Source organism: Hemicordylus capensis, chromosome 4 (assembly GCF_027244095.1).
Source record: "Hemicordylus capensis ecotype Gifberg chromosome 4, rHemCap1.1.pri, whole genome shotgun sequence".
Classification (NCBI taxonomy): Eukaryota; Metazoa; Chordata; class Lepidosauria; order Squamata; family Cordylidae; genus Hemicordylus; species Hemicordylus capensis.
The window spans coordinates 73,947,785-73,973,879 of record NC_069660.1 but is presented as its reverse complement, the minus strand read 5'-3'; the positions used below and the strand labels follow the sequence as shown (position 1 = coordinate 73,973,879).

At 42.2% G+C, this 26,095-nt stretch overlaps 1 protein-coding gene across 2 annotated transcripts in view; it reads right to left on the bottom strand.

The window, feature by feature from the left end:
- The window catches only part of ILRUN (inflammation and lipid regulator with UBA-like and NBR1-like domains), a 66,050-nt gene that overhangs the window by 5,186 nt on the left and 34,769 nt on the right, over nucleotides 1-26,095 (bottom strand). Inside the window, exons 3-4 of one of the 2 annotated variants that reach the window (XM_053244020.1) lie at nucleotides 18,192-18,389; nucleotides 15,665-15,993 (exon numbers count right to left, since the gene is read on the bottom strand). In XM_053244020.1, coding sequence (XP_053099995.1) covers nucleotides 15,665-15,993; nucleotides 18,192-18,389 — 527 coding nt within the window. Of the gene's footprint in view, nucleotides 1-3,795; nucleotides 15,994-18,191; nucleotides 18,390-26,095 lie in introns of those variants that run through there. The other variant, XM_053244019.1, reaches the window with a different exon arrangement.

Sequence of the window (26,095 nt, the reverse complement as noted above, 5' to 3'; positions counted from 1 at the left end):
AAACTAATAGAGTCAGATGCCTTCTAATAAGTCACTATTTCTTATCCAGAAAGTTTCCATCCACCATGCCTTAGTCTATTAAAGCATAATTTCTAAAGCTACATATTAACAGGAAAAAAGTTAACTAAAAGATTAAGATTTAGTGGCATGTCTATTTTCAAATCACTTACAATGCTTGTGAAAATCTATTCTATTCCATTACCTTTTGGGGCTATAACTTCAAACAAAATGTTTCAGATGCTTGAATAACCACATTAAGTTGTTAGGCACCCAAGTGAAAAAAAACCTTAGGGTTTTCTCTCCAATCCTATTCCAGCAACTCTTCATGGGCCTGCATCCTGAGCAACTTGTGAAACTCTTTCCAGAACAAGAGAGCACACACTTTCACAGTACTAAAGGAAGGGGCTGAAAAAAATCTTTTTTATAAACATGAGGTAAACATTCAAGACTGGAGTATTCTATGCAGACATCCAGTTTTTCTAAAGTTAATACGGATACTTATTACCTGTCAGTCACATGATAAAGAATTTATTGTCTAATCTGAGATTTAGTTGTATTACACTATTTATATCTCCTTAACAGACCCAGAAAATATGGCAATGGCAAGAAGGCAGTCATATAATGATTCCATATAATGATTATGAATATTCCCTTTTTTTACAGCATAGACAAAACAGGCCAAAGCCAAGTAATATAAGGAACTGAACATGTCATCTGAATGTCTATATGAAAATTTAGTGAGCATTTTCTCATACACAAATAAAAGGAAAAGCTGCACATCCGTTATCAAAGTACAACTTACATTATGACAAAAAAAATAGTGCTCAGCTTAACATTAATCTAATACAGGTACTGTGCTAGCAGTTTTTAGCTTTTCCAAACATGCTGTTCAGTGGGCAGATGCTGAGTTGCAGTGGCTTAATTTAAGAGCTGAACTGAAGGATTTTGCTCAGTTTATTGCATGGCTTGGGACAAGCTAACAAATGATATTTACTTCAAACAGTCCAATTAGAGCATAGCTTTCTTGATGGCCTTGTAATCAACACGATTAGAAATAGAAACATTTACTGGACAAATACAAAAATACATCTCGGTACACTTTGGTATGAACCATCTCAGTAAAGCAAAAAAATACCACCACTACCCCAACTGCCTCTGCAAATATTATTGGGGGGGGGCGGACTTAGATATGCTTAATGTAAGTTTGTGATGAGAATACTGTTTGCTCAGACATTAGATGAACACAAAACAGTCCCTAGCATGCAATCTGATTCGCTTCCTGTAGCTATCATAGGATGGTAACATCCGAATTAAACAACGCTCTTCAAAATTCTACTCTCTACTTTTTACTGTAATCTATTTACCCTGACAGAGCAACAGTATTTTCATGCTATTAAAAAAAAATATGAGTTCTCAGCGTCTTTTTTTTACTGACCCACTAATGCACCTCTCCTTTTTGGCTGTGCAATGCCTTCTGAGTTACTAGAGCAGAGCAACTCTCATGCATGTGCAGGGAAATGACATTTATATAACAGAAACTCTTAAATTACATTTGATTTCCAAAGAAGTCTTTAATTTAGATACAAACAGCATTCAAAGCAAACTAAATCTAGAGCAGGGCTGCCCAATTTTGGCCCTCCTGCAACTGTTGGACTACAACTTCCATAATCCCTGGCTACTGGCCCCTGTAGCTGGGGATGATGGGAGCTGAAGTTTAAAAAACCCTGGAGGCCAAAGTTATGTATGCAGCCTGGTTCTACAGCAATGCAATGCAATATGTTTTATTTAACTAAAAAGCAATTGAGGTTGACGTACCCAGCAAAGCACTAGAGCTGTATATTTAGTAAAAGATATGAAATCTTTAACAATTCAGACTCTATTACTCTAATACTTTTCAGTATTTTAATTATATTGATTTTAAATGGCTCTCAACTGTTTTAGATTTGTTTTTATATTGTTTTCACCTGTTTGTTTTAAGTGTTTGTTGTAGTATTTTACCTGTTGTGCAATGCCCAGAGCCTTTGGATGGGGCGGTATAGAAATATAATAAACTAACAGCTGTTTTCATTCCAGACTGCAGCTGTTTTCATTCCAGGTGTTGGAATCTTTGTAATGGATGGCTTAAAAAAAAAAAAAAGGGAAGCATTGAACTGCTTTCTGATCCAAGTTTGTTTGGGTCTAAATACTTCTGAATGTATGTATCAATGTTGTATGAATTGTTAGCAACTCTGTCTTTTAAATAGAAAAGAAGGATATAAATGACTGAACAACAGTATGCACACTTACATGGGAGTAAGTCTTAAACACAATGGGACTTCTGAGTGAATAAGCCCAAGATTGTGCAGCTTGGTCTGCAATTCCAAAAAGAGTAACACTTTCTGTTCAGACTCATGGGATAGATTGGTTCTTAACTCCCCACTCATCACCACTGGTCATGACATGAGCTGGGACACAGGACTATATACACTTATTTCCCCTCCAGTGTGGGTATCACCCAGAAGTACAGAAAAGGAAAGACTGAGGAAGGACAAAAGGCACCAAGGACAAACACATTCTCCAAACATTTCTTTTACTTCTAAGAACTGACACACTTCTCTGCAACTAGCAGCAGGGAGCAAGCCAACTAAAACCAAGAGAAGCAACACTGCTGTCCAATTTCCTCCCCCAAATGATGACTTTCATTTCCAGTCTCTTCTTCATTTCAAGAACAATCATGTGAGAGACAATGAGACAAGTTTTTCACCACCCAGAGGATCCTATATACAGGTGAAACTCGGAAAATTAGAATATCGTGCAAAAGTCCATTAATTTCAGTAATGCAAATTAAAAGGTGAAACTGATATATGAGACAGACGCATTACATGCAAAGCGAGATAAGTCAAGCCTTAATTTGTTATAATTGTGATGATCATGGCGTACAGCTCATGAAAACCCCAAATCCACAATCCCAGAAAATTAGAATATTACATGGAACCAACAAGACAAGGATTGAAGAATAGAACAATATCGGACCTCTGAAAAGTATACAGTGTACTGTGCTTGATTGGCCAGCAAACCCCATAGAGAATCTATGGGGCATTGCCAAGAGAAGGATGAGAGACATGAGACCAAACAATGCAGAATTGCTGAAGGCCGCTAATGAAGCATCCTGGTCTTCCATAATACCTCATCAGTGCCACAGGCTGATAGCATCCATGCCACGCCGCATTGAGGCAGTAATTGCTGCAAAAGGGGCCCAAACCAAGTACTGAATACATATGCATGCTTATACTTTTCAGAGGTCCGATATTGTTCTATTCTTCAATCCTTTTCTTCTTGATTCCATGTAATATTCTAATTTTCTGAGATTGTGGATTTGGGGTTTTCATGAGCTGTACGCCATGATCATCACAATTATAACAAATTAAGGCTTGACGTACCTCGCTTTGCATGTAATGAGTCTGTCTCATATATCAGTTTCACCTTTTAATTTGCATTACTGAAATTAATGGACTTTTGCACGATATTCTAATTTTCCGAGTTTCACCTGTAGCAAGCATACTTAGCTGAAATTGATACTTAAAAGATGAACTCTTAAAACCAGATTTCTTATAAATCCCTGAAGCTTGGCTATTGATTCTCCTCATGTTTACTAGACAATAATAGTTAAGGAATTTTATTAAGAAACCAGGTAATGGATAGCTTGCAAATTCTGACACCTACCTCTTAATAAAATCTTTGTAGTGAAGGTAACACACACTTTCTTTTCTCCATTGAGTGAGGTTTTTTAAAAAAAAATAAATCACAGCACATGAATTTAACAGCACAGGCTTTATTTCATTTTTATTTGCGGTGGTGTTGAGTAAACAGAAATACACGTTCATTTTTTAAAAATAGCTTTTGATGCACGGCTGCAACACAAAACAAGTCTCCCAGTGTACACTGATGGCAGCATCATAATCCCCCTCTTCCTCAATGTGTCCTGGCCGTTCCTGGTCAATTCTTCTCTAAACTACCTTAGGCACTTTTGAATTGCTTATGTAAACTGGACACAACGAGAACAGAGCATTTTGTTCAAAGAATGCTAAACAAATATAATGCAGTATCTCAAAACCCTTTCCCACAATTCATACATTCTCTTCTTCCAGTTAACTGAACATTTATGCACATGTTCAGAAAAGGCATGTGGTACTGCCTTCCTAGGTTGTGCCCCTTCAAAATGTAGGTTTGGGGGAGTGGGAGGAAAGAGAGTAAGAGAAATCACCTTTGAACATTTCCCTACATACAAAAAGCCCTATTCCACACACAGAAAACTAGCATGGGTAGAAGGCGAAGTGAGCCCCTCTTTACCCTCTCATGTTAGCTTTCCACAGGCAGATAATATGGAACATGATTGGGAATTCAATCATGCAGCCCCCAGTGGCTGAAGCAGTGAAATCCTAGAAAGATGCTCTTTCCGTGGATCTATGTGCTCTTTCCGTGGATCAGTCCTCAAGCAGTCGTCCTGAACAGAGACAGACTGTTTAAGGGGAGAAGGGGAAAGTTATAGATCAATGGGAGTGTACAGCTTTGCATGCAAAAAAAGTCCCTGCCTCCCCCAGGCAGGGCTGGGAGAGTCTGATCTGAAGCCATGGAGAATGGTTGCCAGTCTGTGTAGCAGTGTTCTAATTTTTTCCATCTATGTGCGGAATGAGTTTTGTTCTGGGAGGCAGTATCAAGGCAGTGTGGGCACACATGCATTCAGAATGGGACCTTCCAGATTCAACCTGAGCAGGATCTAAAATTAACTGAGCGGACATAAAAAAAAACTTGGGAGTGTCTGCATGTGCGTACGCCTTAGAGGGAACACTGCTGTGTAGACAACACTGTTCTAGATGGCTCAAAACTCTGGTTCTACATAAAACAGCTTCATATATATGTACATGTATTTCAAAGATCCCCTCTAATTTGTCCAAAAATATATATGAACCAATACAGAAGTTCCAATGTCAATGGTTTAAAGCATGCCAAGTGAGTGAAAGGGTAGGATACTAACTTGGCTCTCAACCCCTGCAATTGCTCACCACAGATACTTAATAATGAAGCAGGATTCTAGTGGAATATGTACTTAAAAGACACTCACTATATTGATCCAGCTATCCTTTCTCCAGTAGAATACTTTCTATCCTGGGTTAAGATATTGCAAACTATTCTCTGTGCATACTCTGGGGAAGAATGGAGCAGCTAGGTTTCTGCACGAAATCTTCCAACACAAATATTGATCTAGGGATGTGCACGAAACACTTCATGCACATCTGGGTCGGCAGCTAGGGAGTGCTTTAAACAGAGGGAGGCAAGTCTTACCTGCCCCTCTGTCACTCTGTCGCCCCAGTGCAGCGCTGTCCATAACAAACAGCCCCACTCTCTCTTCTTGCAAGCTATGTCATGTGATGGCTTCCTGTTTGGGAACAGGCAGTTCCCCATTCCCAGCATCCCATGAGCATTGTCCTCATGTGAATGGCATCTATGCAGAGGAGCTGGGGAGGCAGAGGGGCAATGAAGGGGCAGGTAAGATGTTCCTCACTCTCTTTAAAGTGCCTACTCCCTGCCTCCCCCCCCCCCACTACTGCCAAAACGTTTCGGTCAGAAGAACTCGAATCATTTCAGCACCTTGAATTACAGCACATCCCTATCTTGCTCTATTCTGCAATCAGGAGTGTTTGTTTTTTAAGGGGGAAAAACCTCAGTTCTGTCCTTAGCATTTTTCCAGCAGCTATGTTTTTGCATGGTGTAAGTTAAGACAGGCATGCTGAATTGCAGAGTAGAACGGCAGACATCCAGACTAACAATGTGCACACTGAAAAGCATTCTACTAACAACCAAGAAAGAGGGATTTTTGAGAGCTGCCTGTGCCTCCAGAAAATATGCCCCTGAACGTCCTGTAACCCTCATGGATATATATTCAGTAGTGAAGGTGGATATATAGAGGAAAGAGATCAGCAAATATCACCCCCTACTACTGCACATGAGGAACGTTTTCAGTGTGCATTTTATATTAAATGTTAGCCAATGTGCATACAGGCAGGGAAAAATCTTGTCACTTCTACGTTTTAAAAGCCCTATAAACACATTTTCACAACTTTCCTCCGCAACCTTCAAGGCTAGAGGCATTTACAAGAGAAAATGCAAAGCAAAAGTGTTTGCTTTACCACCACATTATTTTAAGCAGTCACTGGCATGTAGTTTCAGTCTAGATCGTTTGTCTCTAAAACTGCAATGTCCACACAAGAAAGGGCTCAGAAAGACTGTTGTCTTAAATCCTGTAAAGTTACTGTCAGCAGATAATACAGAGCAAAATGGACCAATAGTCTGACTCAGTATAAAAAGAAAGGAGGAATAGTGGAACAATGATTTTTCACTCACAACAATCCTGATGCATTTCAAAGTAAAAACTTTCTTCCGGGGGGGGGGGGTGATTATGCACAAGCAAACATAGAAAATGTCTTTCCAACAGGTAACCATGCATAGGAGTTTTTCTGACTCAGTATAAGGGAGCTTCATATGTTTCGGACTCAGGACCCAATCCAGCAAGACATAAAAAAACATTTCCTCATGCAACGCTCTTCCCCACCATATGGGCTCCTGCAGGGTGAGGAGGGAATCATTTTAAAACAACAACTCAAGTTATATGCTCTGTAAGAGCCTTTATCCAGAAGTCTAAAAGCACAGCAGCCGCAGGCTGGCCACCCAGCAACACTCTTGTGGAGTCTGTCTCTTCCTTGTTATTGGGGAGAGGGAGGAGAGGAGAGAATCGGGGCAGGCACTCCCTCATTCCCAAAAGCCATTCATCTATATAGCCAGGAAGAGAGGGAGAGAAGAAGGGCTACACACACAACTATATACAGTAGTAATTGCTCAGGAATACAATTATACGTTAACTTTTAGTTTTAGTGCAATTCATTACACTGAAATGTGGACAAGGAGCAAATCTAAATTCTTGTTCTGCTAACTATTCAGGAATCACATTTCACTTTTTCCTACACACACACACACACACACACACACACACACACACACACACACACACACACACCCCTATTGGGCAAAACCTTCTGCCAATGCATGCTTCAATATCTAACAGTTCTTGCTGAGAAACCTGGCAACATCAAAGTTTTAAAAAATGATTTTTTAAAAAAAATGTGCCATTCTGGCTTCTCATTCTTGGGGAAAGTGGGAGTTTATGGTAAATACTTACCATACAAAAGAAAATATTTGGAATCTGATCTATGTATAAGTTTACCTTTCAACTTATCAATACCACTTATTTTACATATGATTGTGGGCTTTTTTGAGAGAGAAAATGTTAAGCACAACAATGTAATAGAGTTCAAAGAAACTAAAGGTCATCCAATCCTCTCCCTGAAATGAATTCCAAAATTTAAATGGTACGTTTAAGAGCAAAATACACTTTTGGACTAAAAAGCACAATTTAATTAACAGGCTTTTTTGTTATTCCTTTTGGTTTCCAAGCAATTGATCAGAACTTCATGGTCCATTTTTCTGCACTAAAACGTCTTAATGTCAGAGAGTCACTGTCTGTGCTCAACATACCTGACCCAACAGGAGGCAATGCTGAAAGGCATTTTCAAAAGTTACTTTGATCCAGTGTAACAGCAAGGAAGGAAAAAGGAATGCATAATTTCTCCAGCACACTTAAGCCAACAGTAATCTATTATTTTTCAATATGAACAAAGCCCTGCCAGCTCTTTCTGGTTTATTTCTCTGTTGTATAAAGCAGTTCAAAAGAGTGGCAACTTATCAGTCTCATGGTACAAACATCATTGGTCTAAGTATTTTAAATATGTATTCAAACAAAACATTATCAGGAATGGTTTGTCAAGTTGTGTTTACATGATCAATGTACCCATTCATCCATTCTGTAGCAATGGAAATATACAACTTGACGAGACATAACTGCTTATGAAGCTAGCTAAATGAATTCCACACCTTCGTTTTCTGAACTTGAAGCACTTCATTGGTTAAGATCATAACTGCAGAATCCCTCAAACTATAAGGGCACTAAAATAGGCAGTTTAAGACAGGCAGGTCGAGACCCAGATTCATACTCCTTGCTGATAAAGTAACTAAATCACTCTGAACATCCCTTTCAAACTCAGTCATACAAAAGAGGAGAGTGAAACACTAATTGATTCACTCAATAGAAATACTGTTTTATCAGAGTTGTCTGCTGAAACTGAGTGTTACAGAAAATAGTGTGCTCACTAACCCTCTAAGAAATTCCATCTCCGAGTCAATTATACTTATTACCAGACTCCCTGCTTTATGCAGTTATCTGTATGAACCAAATATTACATTATAAATGTATTTAAAGGGTTCGAGAAATGGGAAGAAACTGAGTTTGTTTCCTATTTCTACAAATGAAAAAATGGACTCCAGACCTTTCTTCCCAAGGTTTTTCCCTCCAAAGGCAAAGGGTTTAACTTAGCAACCAGGATAACAGTGTAATCTAAAGAGTAGGCTGTGCTGATTTTGAAGAGGTAAAACAACAAGTTGCTTGCTGGTTACTGGGGTTCTTCTAGTGGTCATCTGTTCGTTCACACATTGGGTAGTTGCAGCTGCACAGTAGCTTGTTCTGGAACCTTCCAAGCTCTTTAATCTGCTGATTTTTGGCTGTAGCTCCTCCTCTCCCCCAGTGTTGGTCCTGCTCTCCCCTCAGTTCAGGAGTCCGCCAACCTGAAACAAGACTGCAGAGGGGAAGTAGGGCAGGTGTGTGAATGAACAGATGATCACTAGAAGAACCCGAAGATGGGGTCAGCTTCCAGCTTGGATGACTGCTTCATCTTCAATCATAGTGAAGTCACCCTTTCTGAAGACCCTTTCTGAATGGGAACCAACATCCTCCCTGGTTGATCCCAGTTTTGGACCCGGAATGCCCTCCAAAGGGGATGTGTGTGCTCGCTTTGGAAGATTCAGACTCTGCATCTGAAACTGATGCTTCATCATATTCTAAAGGTGGTGTAGCAGGAGCTGCGGAGCTGAAGGCGTATGCCTGATAATATCTTGTGGGTAGGTCAAGATCAGAAGTGATGCACCTCAAAGTGGAGAAGAGGCTTGATCCTGCTTGGGTGGTTCCTTGGACCAGGTAAGAGGTGGCTGAGGTTAAGCACAGACTGGTTCTCTGTGATGAGGGCGAGAGCCTGAGCAGTCTCTGGACTAACCTCTTACTCTGTGACTACAGTCACAATGATAGGAGGGAAACTTGTCATTATGGCTGTAGGTTGCTGAATCTCTGTTGCCTGTCATGGTACCGTGGCATAGAAGAGGCCCTGTGTGTGGGAGACGGTGACCTAATATATATTGTGCCACTGTCCTCGCAGGACCAGTCACAGTGCCTATGCTTATGGTGCATGCAGAGGTCATATTAATCCCAAGCATCATGTCTATATTGTTCCGTGGAGCAATAGCTTTTGTCCTGATCTTGGTCCCAAGGTCGATAGGGGATGACATCATCTCTGGTTGGGAACTGTCCTTGATCCCGAGCACATTCTGGAGAATGGTAACCTTCTGAGAGCCACTCATCTGAGTGAAGGCTGTCACATTCAATACTGGCGAGGGATGCACCTCCATGATCCAGACTGAGAGGTCAGGCAGGTTTGTAGAGAGTGTCTGGCTCACCTGGGAGATCGGGTTCAACTGGCTCCTCATCTGTATGATGTCAGGTTCCTTGTCGGGTTTGCCTACATCATCCTGTGATGGCGACTGTCAGCGTGAAGGGGAGTGGGTTGTGGAATCTCCACCCGCTACTGTTTCTTCAGAATTCTGGGCAGCCCCTGTCTTGCTGGAAGGCGAGGCACTTTTGGCTTGGAGGTCATAGCAGAGGGATCTGATGGAAGTGGCCACTGCTTTTTCTTAGATGGCTGGGCACTGACATCACTATGGTGCTTGGGTTTGCTGGAAGCACTTGGTGGCAATGTCTTCACTGGCGGAGCCGAAGGAGGCGGTGTTGGAACAGATGTTATTGACATCTGAACTAAAGGGTCCAGTGTGACTAAATTGGGCTTGAATATCCCCCGATAGGGACGGGTCTTCAATAACATGTCATGCTTCCAACATCAACACCAGTGTCATTGCCAAAAAGTTGTTGGTACCAGAGTCATGGAGGCTGAGATCAATCGATGCCAAGACATTTGATGAAGCCATGGTTGCTGTCGAAATCGCTGCTGGTATCGAGGAGGCATATAAGGCCTCTTCCCAGAGTAGACACCGAAGGCTCTATTCTTTCTTGCCTGTTTGGTAAAACTGAGGCAATCCTGGTATGAGTCCACATGGTGTGACTCGCCAAGGCACAATAGGCAACTAGAGTACCTGCCTGTCAAAGTGAGTTTGTCCCAGCAGATGGTACAACGTCCAAAAGTAAACTTAGCGGCCATGCAAGGACTCATGAAAATACTATGAAACAAGTTGTGAAATATGAACAACCCTCTTCCCCCGACCCCCCCCCACAACAAAAACAAAGGCAAAAAACGGGGAAAGGGGGGGGAGGGATACTGAGAGAAGAAATAAACATGCAAATGGCAAAAGAATAAAGAAAGGAACAACAACTAAAAGAGTTAGAAGGAATAAAGGACAGGAATAAGAAAGCAGAGGGATTTGGTATAGACGAGAGAACACAAGTCACCTGAACAAGCTGTAGATCATTTGGCAGGCGACAAAGCACTAAGGGGAGAGCAGGACCAACAAAGTTCTTCTCCCAGACAAAGAACTAAGGGGAGAGCAACACAAGGGTAGTGGGGGAACTACCGCCAAAAATCAGCAGAGAAAAGAGCTTGTAAGGTTATCTAACAAGCTACCGTGCAGGCACAACTACCCAATGTGTGAACAACAGAGACTACATCAAAGAACTACAGGTTAGTAATTAAAAAACCTAAGGATTTTTCTTAAGTAATTAAAAAAAATCTAAGAATAAAAAGTTAACTCAAAATGTTAAGAGGTGATATAAATGAACGAACAAGTTCATATTAAACCTCACAAATTCAGAGTTTGTAATTATACAGCTCACAGTCTGCCTGGTTCTGTTAGCTGAATGAAAGACTCCATGGCAATATGTCAAAGATTAGTTAGCCAAAATGTATGCACATTTTGTTCTTAAATAGTGTCATTTCCATCACCACTGTTCATTTAAGGGCTCATTTATACTTCTGAACATTTTATATTGCTAATACCAGAGTCCATGGTCACCCCAGTGATTCAGCTAGCAAGACGGGAGTTGTCCATGTTCATTCATGGGAGCCAAAGTGGTGTAGTGGTTAGAGTGCTGGACTAGGACTAGGGAGACCTGAGTTCAGATCCCTATTCAGCCATGATACTAGCTGGGTGACTATGGGCCAATCACTTCTCTCTCGGCCTAACCTACTTCACAGTGTTGTTGTGAGGAGAAACTCAAGTATGTAGTACACTGCTCAGGGCTCCTTGGAGGAAGAGCGGGATATAAATGTAAAAATCAATCAATCAATAAAAATTCAGAGTATGTTAATATATAAATATTTATATTAGAAAAAACATGCAAACTACTTTTGGCTCGCTCTCTCTTTTTAAAAAAGCTGCCTACTCCTGCCCAAGGCCTTATCAAAAGAATACTCTCATCTTCAAGTGATGGACTATGTCCTCTAGTCTGGGTTGTTTGCAAAACAGCTGAATTATGATGTAGTCAGTAGATCTACCCTTCATGAATTCTGGAAAAAACCAAAACCCATCTAAGCCAGTGGCCATGTGGTAATTAACTTCGTATATTAAATAAATGTTTCGTAAAGTAGTTCTGTTTGTCTGTCTTGCACCTACTGCACACTGATTTCATAGGATGCTCACTTCAAGTTCTAGAATTTCAAGAAGAAAAGAAGCTTGTATTTCTTTTCCAGACTGTACATAATTTTATAAAATGTTACACCTCTTCTTTTCAAAATTAAAAAGTGTCAAATGCTGTAAGCCTTTCCACATAAAGAAGATACTCCTTGGTGATTTGGAGTTACCTTTTCTGCAGTTTCTCTTATTCTATGATATCATTTATGGGATGAACAACCAGAATACATAGTATTCTAAATGTAAATGCACCATACCCTTAATTTTTATCTCTTTCCAAAGTAATTCCTAACACTGAATTTGCCTTGTTCACAGCTGCAGCACCATAAGCTGATGTTTTCACTGAGCTTTCCACTATGATTCCAAGATCTTTCACGAATAATCACAGCCAATGTAGATTGTGTCAGCATGTGATATTAGAAATGTGTGTCACCATGTACATCACTTTGCATTCATATCAAAAATCTTAACTGCTATTCTGTTAAGTGACTTTTTGAGCTCTTCGCATTGTGTTTGGAATTTCAGCATCCTGAATAATTTGATGTAATCTGCAATCTTGACTACTTCACTGTTCGCCTCAACATCAAATCACTTATGAGTAAGTTAAGTAGTACCAGTAGCTGGCTTAATACAGTGGTCCCTCGATTTACAAAGTTAATCCATTCCGAACGCACGTTCGTAGGTCGAAATTTTCTTAAGTCGAAAAGCACACCCACGGAGGTCTGGAAACATTTGTAAGTCGAGGAAACCGCATCTAAAAATTCGTAAGTCGAGGAAGCCGCATCTAAACCGGCAACGACTTCCGGTCATTTTTGTCGTTCGTAAGTCGAAAACTTCGGATGTCGAGTAGTTTGTAAGTCGAGGGACCACTGTATTATTCTGAATGCCTGGCTCTCTCTTGTTTTTCAGTTGTTTTTAAATTACCAGTCCATGTAACTCTTCTCCATGACACAACTGCCCAGCTTCTTCAGGGATCTTTGATGAAGGACTTTGACAAAAGCTTTTCATGTGTCCATCACATCACCTTTATGTATATGCTAGCTAACTCAAAAAATTCAATAGGTCGGACAGATGACATTTGCTTTGCCAAGTTCATACCAATTCTCTCTAAGCAACAACTTCACTGGCTGTCAATCCATTTCCAAGAACAATTTAAAGTACTGGCAATTATCTTTAAAAACCCTATGCAGCTTAGAACCTGGTATCTTGCCATCTTCCACGTATTCCTACCAATGCATTAGCGGCCCTTTTCAGGGTGCCTTCACCTCCAAGTTAGGTATATAGTGACTAGAGGGCCTCCTCAGTTATGGCATCCTATTTGTAGGATGATCTATCAAGGGAGGCTTTTTAATTTGCTCTGATGTTTTAAAATGTGAGTTGGTTTTCATGTTATTTTGTAACTCTGGCTCAGATCCAGACTACTGAAGCAGGTGTGTAACATGAGCGGGACGCCTGCTTCAGAGGACTGGAACTAGTTGCACATTGCCCAGCATGCAGTGGAGTGAACTAATTTTGGGGTTCCTACCTTCCCCTTAGGCCACCTAATGGCGCAGTGGGGAAGTTATTGCCTAGGAAGCAAGAGGTTGCTGGTTCAAATCCCCACTGGTATGTTTCACAGACCAGCAGCGATATAGGAAGATGCTGAAAGGCATCATTTCATATTTCATGGGAGATGGCAACAGTAATCCCCTCCTGTATTCTACCAAGGGGAGATGGCAATGGTAAAACCCTCCTGTATTCTACCAAAGAAAACCACATGGCTCTGTGGTCACCATGAGTCAACACCGACTCAATGGCACAACTTTACCTTTTACCTTCCTCTTAGATTTCCCTGAAATTATGTAGTAGAAATATGTTCCTGAGAGTCACACAGCTCTCAGCGACACGACATAGTTCCATGTGTCACAGCATGCTTCTAGGGGAAGCAATGATGAGGGGATCAAATGTCGCCCATTGGTCCTTCCCCTAGAAGCGCTCTGCAACGCATGGAAGTATGTACCTGAGGGCTGTGAGACCCTCAGGAACATATTTCTATCAGTTACAGGTCAATCTATGAGCAAGGTAGGAACCTCGACATACCCCACTGCATATTTCGTGTAGCGTTGGTGCGGAAGCCTGCCCAAGCAGGCACATGGTTCCCTGCTGTGCACCCACTTTGGTAGTCTGAAGCTGAACCAATCAGCTTCAATATGTTTTCATTCATCTTTGCCATTTTAATGTATGTTTTAATTATGCTATTTTTGTTGCTGTTTTATTATATTATTTTTAATATTAGCTGCCCTAAATGCAATGCTAGTAAAGCAAAATCTAAAAATTTAAAATTAAATAAAGTCTTGTCCTATCTTAATTATTCACAGGAAATGGGAGAAATGCTATGGCTTCTGAGTGCATGGGATGGAGTGGTGGTGGTGGTGGAGAGAAATACCAGCAGCAGGGGCGGAAGGAAAGAAGCAAGCAAGCAAGCTGCAGCAAGTGGGGAGAAATGCTGTCACTTCAGTGGCAGGGGGAAGGAATGTGACAGCGGCTCAGATTGCTAGCATGTGCTCAGGGGCTGGACAACTGAGCTCTTCAGGGCAGATCTGGCCTGCGGGTCTTACGTTTGACACTCCTGGATTAGACATCAGTATCTAATTTCCTCCTTCCTTTTTAACTGTTACTTTTCAGTCTACCAGTTGTAAAAAACATCCTTTCAACATTCTGTGGCAACAAATATATTGCATATTTCTTCTGAGCCTCTATGACAATAGTTTTAAATAACTGCTAAGCCTCCTAAAGATTATATCACTTCCTGTACCTTTTAGCTTCCTTTTAACCAAATTGTTTTTGAGTAATTCCTTCTGAAATTAAATGCAACTGTACTGGACTTTCTGGGCAACTTTCCATTCACATGTATGAACGTAAAGGATTGTTTCTAGATGTTTCAACAATAGTTATGTGAACCGTCTAGCCATCTGGGTGAAGCAATATAAAAATTTAACTAATACAGTGTGCACTAAAATCTGGACGTTATTTAGGATTAAATCCTTGCTTTCCTCTTCCTAAATCTGTGACTAACTGTTCCATGACACAACCTCTCATTTCATCTAGAAATGCTATCTTTTTCATGACTCACGTTTACTCAGTCAATATGAGGGTAACTGATGTCACGGAAGACAGAATGCTCACATTTCCAAAGCAGCTTCAGCAACTGCTTTGCTTTTTCAACTGCCTGACCTCTCACACACATTTTATTCACCCTATTTCAAAATTATACCTATTGGCAATTATGCATCACCCACAGCAATAAAAAACTAAGCATACTGATTAACTTCAGATTTGACTTGGCCAAAAGGTGGAGAGAACAATAAGCTACCAATAATCGCATGATATGTTGATGCATATGAACTGATTGAACAAGTTTCTTTGTAGATTTCAGGCTTAAGGCTCCAAAAAAATTGGCTGATATCTGGATACACAAGCCAACAGGTGAACCTAGCAATTTAAAGTCATGATTACTTAAAAGCCAGTGAAGGGGGAAAAAAGATTTTAAGAAGGTGAACCCATTTGGCTAGACCGTCTCTATCCACATTTTAGCTTAAATCCAGCATGCAACATATGAAGGCGGCTACTTTTAACAGAGCTTTTTTAAGCATTTGAACATGGTTGGGTTTTTAGCTTGCTTTTAATTCAATGTGCAGACCCAGCAAGTTGAACAGTCAATTGCAGGCCCTTCTGAAGTGGATCAGACAAAGGCACAAGGGGGAGCTAAACAGTCTGCAAGGATGGACTATCCCAGTACAGGCCACGGACTCATGACCTCCCCATTCTCCTGTTCCCTCAGGGCACCTACCTTACTGTATGTCACTACTGATAAGTTGTTCGAGTGACTGCTGGGGGAGAGATTTACAGAGTTTTGTGACAGTTCAGTCTGATCTTGTTCAATTTGGTCAGGAGCAGGCCCCCACGTGTTTTTGCTGATTGTATCTAGCTCGGAACCCCCAGGGTCTTTTAAGTTGTTTTCGTCTGGTTGCCTGTTCTTCTGCGGAGAGGCGAACGGGTTAAAGTTTCCTTCTACCTTGCGATGTGGTTGCGTGTTGAACTCTGTTTCAAACGATGACAGCTGCTGCGTTACTCCCAAAAGTCCTCCAACTTCCACACTGAGGATCACCCAGATGATGTCTGTGAAAGGAAAATTTGGTTTCAGTGCAAGACAGAATTCACTGAATCACTTCTTCCAACGTCTTTCAAAAGTTACATTTTTAAACTTGTGCAACAAAAAAATGCCAAGTAGTTACTAGTAATCCCTATATGGGCCCCGTTCCCCATATACAGGAGGCATTACAGCATTAGTACCTGAACAACAATGCAAAATGATTTGGCACTTAAACTTTGAAAGTAATGAAATACTGCCACCTGCTGTTAACCATAGTGTTTATTTAAGTCCCTTAAAGGCAACGTGTGCCGTCAAGTTGATTTTGACTCCTGGCTCCCACAGAGCCCTGTGGTTTTCTTTGGTAGAATACAGGAGGGATCTACCAAATCCCTTACTAGCATATATTTTCTGACTAGTGCAAGTCATCTTGCTTCATCTCCCTGTTCAGGGCAATAGCAAAGTAGTGGTGTGAAAGTTGCTGACCATGCCAATCATCAATAGGAGATAGAAACATACAGGAACCTGGCTAATCAAATCTTATGCTCAAGTGAATTCACTAAATACAAAAGGATCAGGAAAATTCCTCTAAGTGCAGTATAACAGTGCAGATGACAGACACTGCAAGAAAAGTTTCTTGAAAGTTTATAAGTCTGTATTTCTAGTTGGAAATGCAAACATGAACCACATGACCACAGTCTGCCAACTGAAAGTAATTCAGTAATTCAGCTTTTCATAATCTGGTGCCCCCTCAAGATGCCTCTGAATGCTCGAGTTGCAGGAGAGCAATAGCAAGAGAAGAACACTGTTCCCTCTAACAGGGACTCCCAGATGCTCTTCACTACTACAACTCCCAGCATCCCCAACTACAATGGCCTTTGGCTGGAGATTCCCTGTTAAGAGGGAACACTGGAGGTGAGACACACCTTCATCTCCTGCTTGTGTGCTTCCAAGAAACATCTAGTAGGCTACTGCAGGAAACAGGATACTGAACTAGGTGGGCCTGATTCAGCCAAGCTCTTCTTATGTAATGATATTCAAGTAAAATTACAGCCTGTAAAATTCTCAACCTACATATACCATTGCAGAAGAATTATTTCTTTCTATATTTGTGTGTGACTTTCAAAAGCTTGCTGAAATAGCAATTCAGATATCAGTTGCATTTTTTAGAGACAGTAAAAGAAATGCATGCACCCAAATACATCACAAGTTACTCCAGGACCTAGCATCAAGGAATAGTATTACAGAATGCTAACAATGAATAGCTGTTCTAGTAAACCTTCTGTTACTTAAAACTTGTTTGGATGTTAAACATGCTAAAGTGGATGTGTCCAGGACTAACATAGCCTATATTCTGATTAGGCCTACACAGAGCTTTTGTAGGGTACATTTTTCTGAAGTGAAAGGTGATTTTTTAGGGATCATGAATTTTCTCCAAAAGAGCAGCACTTCCACTGGGAGTGGGGGGCGGTCTGTAAAATCACAGTCTCACCCCACTCATTCCCTTCTTTATGAGGAGGAAGAATTGTGCTAGAAGATTGCCTCCTATGAAGTTGCTACAGTAGAGTCTTTAGATAAGGCAATCTGCAGCAACATAAACTTTATTTGTATGGCTACCCTATAACAAATTGTTCTCTGGGCAGCTCACAAAACAAAAATTATACAATTAGAAAAATACACAATTAAAAATACATTAAAATAAACAAAATGAAAAAGCACCAACCAATACAACTTAATAGACAAAAACACATTAAAAGCATTTTAAAGGCCTGGTGTGCAATCCTATCCACCTCATTTGCCAAGAGAGAGGAAGGATCATGCAACACACAGTGCTATGAATAGTCTTCTTTAAAATGGCAGCTATCACTTTCAAAGAAATAGATGTTTTTACTCTGTTCATGTGTCCCTCCCAGAAAGGCTGCCAAAACTGGAGGGCCCTTTTTGCAAGTTGCAAAATGTTTTGTGAAAGCTCTAACAATGCTCTGTTTCCTTTATCCACAGGCTACAGTTGTTTGCGCATACTATACTATAGTTAGTAATTAGTAAGTCCCATTGAAATTAATGGGACTTGAAGTTAGGCATGACTAGGCACCACTGAAATAAATGAAACAAGAGTTAGTCATGACTAACAGTCTGGATCCTACTCATTATTTTGACATGAACTAAACAGTTTCAGCAGCACTCCACAAACATAAATGAGCATCTTAAAGAAAATGGAGACATTTACCTCCATAATAGAGTCCCGTGGCAGTGCACATTCGCCACTGTCCCTGGTACATGCCCGCAGTACTGGGGCTGCACATCTGTACACTGACATCTGCAATCTCCTGGGGCTCCAACGATCGAACCATCACCATGTTCACGTGGCCAAACTGGTCTCCCCCGACATACTTAAGACAAACACCTGGAGGCCATGCTTCTGTTCCTGGGATTCAGCAAAGATGACATTAAAGGATCCATCAATGAAGAGGCCACGTTCATGTAAAATTCATCAAATGCATTCAATAATTACTATATTTTAGTAATAGATGTTGTGCTGGTTTGATAAGTAACCAAGGAAAAGTTCACAAAAATTTAGTAAAAGACAAATTATCTTGCACTTTTGCAGTGCTTAGGGTCAAGGTGGATTCAGGAACCCACTATGTTCCAGCAACTGTGTTGTATGTGGGCAAGAGCAATGCCTAGTCCTATCATGAACTGATATGCATATCAATGAAGATAACATCTATTGACATAGTTGGAGGCTACTTATTAGTAGCAGAGGCATGTTTCTCTTATTTATTGGCACATATACTGCCACAGCCAGTTGGCAACGTTTTTTCACCACAGATAATGTATATTTTTAAAATGTTTGATGTCTTCTTAGCATTCCCCAAAAATCCAGTTCCATACAGGACTGGTGTCTTTTGCTGGTTTGAAAAACATCAATCTAGTGATTTTTTTTAGTAATTATTGTTCGAAATCCCCATAACAACAGGAAAAATAACGAAGGGGGACTTAGCTAAGAGCATAACTGAGTCTACCCACTGAGAATTCTGAAGCCAAAGTTGGAAGGGGCAAGTCCTGGCAATTTCTAGTGAGTGACTTCCTGGTTCTGAACAAAAGTGCCTGATAAGGAAAGGCTATGAACACTCTCACACTTGAATAGTTAAACAACCATTCCTCCCCCTCCCTTCCATTGGCATTTTTCTCCCTCTCCCCCTTTTCTCTCACCCACACCAAAGGGGTGAAGCAGAGGCATTTGGCAAAGGTTGGAATAGATTACTAGAAAGTAAGTCCATTGATTCCACTGAGGCTTACTTCTAAGTAAATCATTATTTCTCTGGGGTTTACTTCTGAGTAAAAATGTATAGTACTGGGACCAATGACCCCATGTTAGGAAGTTTTGAAGGAACCTCTAGAAAATCCTAAAAACCATTCCTACCCAGCACCAAGAAAACATCATTCTGGTGTAATCTGCTATGGAACATGGAGGTTCTACATCCAAGGCAAACTGCCAGTGAATATGGAAGCTTCACTTGGTCATAATTAAGAAATGAAGCCTCCATATTCACAGGTGGTTGGGCTCTATGTCCAAGCACAGTCTACACCCCAATAATCATCTGTTGTGGGTGGGAATGATTTCTGGGATTTCCTTACTGCACTTCTTTGGAGCTTTCTGGTAGCCGAGCACTGTGAGAAAAAAAGATGCTGGGCTTGAGTACACATGCCTTTTCCAGTAGCATTTTGATAACTGAACCTGCAATTTTGTGTGCACACCTAGAAGGAATTAAACTCCATTAAAGTCAGTGGTACTTCCTTCCATATAATGAGGAAGGGGGAAATGATGGAAAGGTCCTTTTAAAAATCTGAGTGGGGGAAAATGTAAAAATCCTGTGAGGTAAACCCACCAGCACCCCACCTAGCACACAGACTGTTCTCAAAGCATCTGACATTAGCCAAAGCATCCCATAGAGCATAAGCTCTGTTGGCATATTTAAAACAAAAATGCCAATAATGCATCCTCTCCTACTTTGTAGAGAATATGGCAAGAAAGAAATAGTGACCGACATAATGAGGAACATTACTCAAAGTTATCCTACTGAAATTAAAAGAATGTGTTAAGGAATGCCAATGTCCATTTAATTTCAATGCAACTATTTTGAATAAACTATTATCCTATCAGCCCATAACCATTAGGTGGAGGCCAGAGGCTTACAGGGAAGAAATCTACTCAGTATGCTCAGAGGCTACATCAACTGTGTACAACTTTTAAAATATTCTACTTTCTAGACAGAAGAGACATGTATCATTAAAACATGCCACAACTTTATTAAAAGAACAAGAGCCAAGGCCAGAAGATCTCATATAACTACTCAGAGCTCTACTATAGGCAGAGAACCTGCCCTGGAAAGCTGGGGGTGGGAAGGGGTGGCTGCTGCTCAAGGCCTATGTGTCCTGAGTAGGGTGTGCGAGCCAGCTCGACAGGGTTGGGGTCAAGCTGAACCAGGCCTGGTTCGGCCCGAATTCAAGCCAAACCAGGCTCAGCTCAGCTTGAAACATACTGGTAAGGGGAAAGGGGCTTAACTAAAGAGAGTTGGGGTGGGAGAAGAGTTAAATTTTACCTTAAAAGTTGATGTCACTGGCAGCGATGGGGACTCCCCTGCCCTCCCGCCACCTGCCCAATCGCCACCAGAGAAGGCAGGCCTGGTTCGGGCCTCCATGCACAAGCAGTTATTTCTAATTATCATTTGTTTATGTATGTGTGTTTTTAAGAATAAAGTACAGATTTAAAGTGAACACAAGTTACATGATTGTTGTGTCCTTGTTCACTGCTGAATAATCATGACGTGGGTTCACACTAATTTCATTTAATTGTGGTTTTTTGGGAGTGCGTGGGGAGTGTGACTTCATCTGAGTTGGAGGTGTTACAAAATGTTGGGTGTTCAGCAACAGGTAGTTCTACCTTGTGGTTTGAGCTCACGGGTTATATTATTTGGTAGGTAATTTATAGAACTTCAGTCCAAACACAACTTTGAAAACTTTACAATTTGGATCCTGATCACTCTGTTGGGCTGAGTGGAATGTTGCCACATGTGCAGACTTAAAACAGCCCTTAACTTTGTGATCTCTTTGTTTTTTGACATGTGCTACTAAAGTTGGAGTGTTATTCTGTGAGTTTGAAGATAAATTCTGTGCCCAGCCTAGTTACTGAGGCCTATGATGCTATTAGCCTAGAGATGCATGGGTACTAACTTCTGTCAAACAAGGTTTAGGATACTATAGTACCCTCCACAGAATACTGATAAAAATCAGAGTTTTTCCAATAAAAAGGAAAATTTATTCTCCAATTTCTATGGTAGAGAAATCGCCTACGAAAGAACCTTTCCTTGTGTCCAAATTCTGTTAATATAATTAAGATGGGTTAGTTGTTTCAGCACGTTAACATTATAAGCCCTGAATATTCTCTTGGTAATAGAATCTAAATAGTCTGCCCTATCTGCCTGCAAGTACAGGTAGGCATCAACTAGGGGACACCCTTTCAGATCTGGTGCAGAAAGTGGCTAAGATGCAGCAGTCAAAAACTGACCCTTAAACTCTAAAAAACAAGTGTTGGCTACCAGGGCTGTTCACAGGGTGCTGCAATCCCAGTGAATCTGTAGCATCCCCCTGGTGCTGCTTCCACCGTGGCCAACTCTGGTGAGGTTCTTTACATTCCTGGTGCTGGGAGGGCCTCTTCTGCAGGAAGTAGAGCCCATGAGGCTGACAATTCACACAGCGACATTGGGAAGTGTATTTCCTCCCAGCGCTCTTTCCATGGCTGTGGTGGAGTGGTGTACAAACTTGTGAGGGAATGGAAGGAAGTGATGACGATAAAATATGGAAGAGAACTCAAGCTAGAATATGTGCTTATGAGGAAGCACAAGCTGGTGGCCTTACAAGCTCTTACAGGGGTCCTTATAAGCTCTATGAGGCAGTGGGGGCAAAGTGATGAATGGGCTTGTGAAGGCATGCATGGCAACAATGAGGTGGCAACTGTACTTACCAGGGAATGCAAGGCAGAGGAAAGGTGACCAGGGCCTTGCGGTGGCATATAAGGTGGTGGCAGACTGCCTTTGAACACAGATGTTTTGCATCAGAGGTATGCTGCCTGAGAATGGGAAGATTCCACTTAACCAGCATGGGTAAGCTCTTCCCTATAGTGTCTAATCAGATTTCCCTTTTTAAAAACGCCTGGAAATTCAGTAACCCAAAAACCTTCGGTTTGAGTTGAGAGTTAAGATGCTTTATATTTTCTCTCGTGCTCTAAAAAGAATGGAAATTGCAAGTTAAGGTGCCCATCTTAACTTCTGCACCATATAAGGTATAAAGGCTTTGTACAATCTGATATATTATTTATTTATCTATCTATCATATTTTTGCACCGCCCAAAACTTACATCTCTAGGCGGTTTACAACAAGATTAAAAAGTTAAACATTAAACAAAAATAAAACAAAACAAATTTAAAAGCAAGAAATTTAAAACAATTTAAAATTTTAAAACAATATTCTAAAAACAACATTCAAAACAATATCAGTTAAAAGCCTGGGTGAAGAAATGTGTCTTTAAGGACTTTTTAAAGGATGTCAGAGATGGGGAGGCTCTTATTTCACTCGGGAGTGCATTCCAAAGCCTCGGGGCAGCAACGGAGAAGGCCCGTCCCTGAGTAGCCACCACCATATATGATTATGGCTATAGAAATGAGGCTCCAGGAAACCACGCTTGGTCTTAATCAGAGATGCATGAGGCAGAAATTCCTCAGGGCATCTCTAGGGAGCGATTAGGGAAGCTGTACCTGTTAGATGTCTGCTTGGATGCACCCCCCACCCCAAGCCCAATGTCCAACTGAAAGACCAAGGCAAAGTGTGGGTGCATGTAGCCTCTTTTCTAAAGCCATTATCATATACCAAACCGTACAAAGTTTTTACATCTTATATAGCACCGAAGTCAAGATGGGCACCTTAACTTGCAATGCCCATTATTTTTAAAGCACACGTAAAAATGTAAAGCATCTTAAGTCTCATCTTAAACAGAAGGTTTTTTTGATTACTGAATATATTCAAACATGGCAGAGCCAGGAGTCATGCTCTCATGCAACCCCAGAAAGCTGCATAAATGTGAAAAATACATGCCTGGATTCATTAAGGAAAAGAGTGGTTTAAGATTCCCTATTGGTTTTCCTCTTGTCATTTCCTGCAACCCAAACATAACCCACATATTTATCACAGTTGGTTGGAAGACCACCCATATTTAAAAAGATAATTCCTCAAGATGCCATGACTATGCGGCTTGGGTGAGTGGTCTATGGACTTCCCCCAGCGTGCGGACATCGCATGTGGCGTGGGTGAGAGGTCTATGGACTTCGCCCAGCCATCCGCTTTCCTCCGTGGCAAGGCTGAGAGGTCTATGGACTTCGCCTGCCGGGCCCCTTGTGTACCCCCGTCTCGGGTGAGCCTCCAAGACTTGCCCCCCATGTGTTCCCTGATTCAGTGTGGGGAGACATGCCGCTTGGGGGTAGCCTAGACTGTCCTGGTGGAGTAGTCCCCAAGCATTGTAGGCTGTGGAATCCACCTCAGCCTCTATGGGTGCCATATGCAGGAGGCCAGCAGGTGGCGCTGCTGCGTTGGCCCTCGGTCCTGCCGGATCCTCCACGTGGTTAACTTCGGCCGTGGAGGGCCGAGCAGAGGCGGCAGACATGGGGCCAACCCGCTGCGGGGCCAGGAAGGCCGGCAAGGCGGCGGAACTGCCGGGGCCGGCAATGGCGGCGGCGGCCGCAACGGAGACGGCCTCGGCGGGCATGGTGGCGATGGCCGAAATGGGGGCGGCCCCGGCGGCCGCAACTGCCGCAGGAGCCTCTACTGAGCCCGGGTCCCCCGCAGTGGTGGTGGGAAAGTCCCTGGAGGAGGCGTGAGCGGTATGCGCGGCTGGGGCCGAAAGGAGGGCGGCATGTGCGGCGCTGGGGACCGCAATGGCGGCGGCCTCTGTGGGAGGGGGAGCAGCAGCGGCACCAGCCGCAGCGGCGGAGGCCCCAGTGGTGGTGGCCGCCATGGCGGCTCGAGTAGCAACTGCGGCGGGGGCAGAAGTGGTGGCTGCGACCTTGCTGGTCGCTCCAGGGGAGACTGGCGTGGCGGCGCTTGGTGGAATGCCGCCTATCCCCGGGGCGCCTAGTAAGGAAGGCCCCGGCCGAGGCGGAAGGTCTGAGCAGGTGGAGGGAGCGAGGGACAAATCTCCGCTTCCCACCGGCTGCGCGCCGGCCACGTGCGTCCCCTGGTCTTTCGGCTGCTGTCGCGAAACGCTGCAGGCAGCCTGGATCAATATCCTCTCGCTCTGTCTGGAGGCAGGCAGGGTTGAAACCAACTTTCCCCCAATTTTTGTCCCCTTGGGGTTCTTTTTTTCTCTTTCCCTGGCCCAGTGAGTCAGGAGAAGAGGAAAGGTGCCGCTTTTTGGCCCTTTTCTTTCCTGCCTTCTGTTCCGGTGCCCTCTGAGAGGGATCCCAGAAGGGAGTCCCCTGTCTGAGCTAGATTCATAGTTAGTATAAGGGAGCTCACCAGAGTAGAAAAAGTTGAGAAAGATCGTTCTTTGGGCAGGAGCCTGCCCAGAAGCGTCTAACCCGGAGCGTAGACAGGAAGGAACTGGGGAACTACGCCTGGGCATGCTGGGAGAAGGGGGACGGACCTACCTATTCAAACACCTGAGACTTCCTGTCTACCTGGAGCAAGGGGAGGAAGACAACCCATTGTAAGCTGTGACCTCCTACTTCGAGGGAGAAAGATAATTCCTCAAGATGCCATGAGAAGATGTATCAATAGAGAAGCAGCTGCATGCTGAATTTGCAGTAGCACCCATCCCACTGCACTCTATCCTTTACAATAGAACTGAGAACTAAAACTTGAGCTCTTGAGAACAGCTTTGTCCAAGTTGTAAAAATTTAAAGTGACTAGAAGGATGCAGGTAAGGAATGGCAAAATGTAAGTAGTCATTCTGTTTAAGTACACAAATCCCTCCAGGAAGCAAACACACACAATTAAAAACACACAATACATGTGGTCAGAATACAAGAAAATGAACCTGTTAACCCATCTTATTCAGAAGAATGCATTTCCAACATTATGAATGACCTGTTCAACTGGCTGAACTACAACATGGCTTGCTCTTTAAGCCATAAAGAGCCCTCGAAATAACACCTAAATCGCCCCAACCGCCAATCTTAACGAACTCAGCACAGCATGTGCAGGCGGGAGGGGCGTCAAGAGGAGCTAACCAATCAGCCTGCGAGGTCCCTGCGCAGGCACAGAACCCATTCCTTATGGTTACAATGGATCACAATCCAGATCAATTTATTCACAACCAGAAATAACTAATTTAATCAAGAGTTGTTCAAGTTCATTAATTCACTTCAGCATTTACCTGGCAGAAAGCTATCATAAATACCACTTCAGTCCTTTAATATGTGTAATTAACACTAACCATGAATTAATGGTAAAACTGTATCTTCAGAGAGCTGACTAAAGCTAAATTGGGTTGCCACTAAGCCAGACTAAAATGTGGGTAGCCATTTGAAGTAAACAATGAAAATCAGATAATATTTAATCCTCACAAAATGCAAAAGTTTTACTTATGTTATGTAACACTTTTTGTCTGAAGACCTCAAGGCTTTATCTCCCCTCAACTCCACATTGTGCTCAGGAACAAACACCAAGAGATTTAAATTGGAATTACTCATTCAGTTTTTCCCATCCATATCCCAGGCCCAAAGCTGGAAAGCAAAACCATTTCAATCCCCCTTGCTTCTACAAAATATCAAGTAGTAACACACATTAAATACTGCATAAGAATCTGACTAGGATGCATTTTTCAGGAACAAAAACTCTTCGATAATCAAGTTGACAGAAACAGACAACAGTGGCTTTGCCCATCCATTCTGCAACCTAATGTACCTCTGCAGTTCCATGAGCGTGGGCAGCAAGTATCCCTTGGCCACCAGGATGTGGGGGGCTGACAAAGCACCCCCTCACCCAGGACATCCCCTCACTCCCAACCCTCCTTCACGCAGCCGGCAAATTTGCTGTCTGGGAGCAGGAGGCATACCTTGCTCCTCTCCACTGAAACAC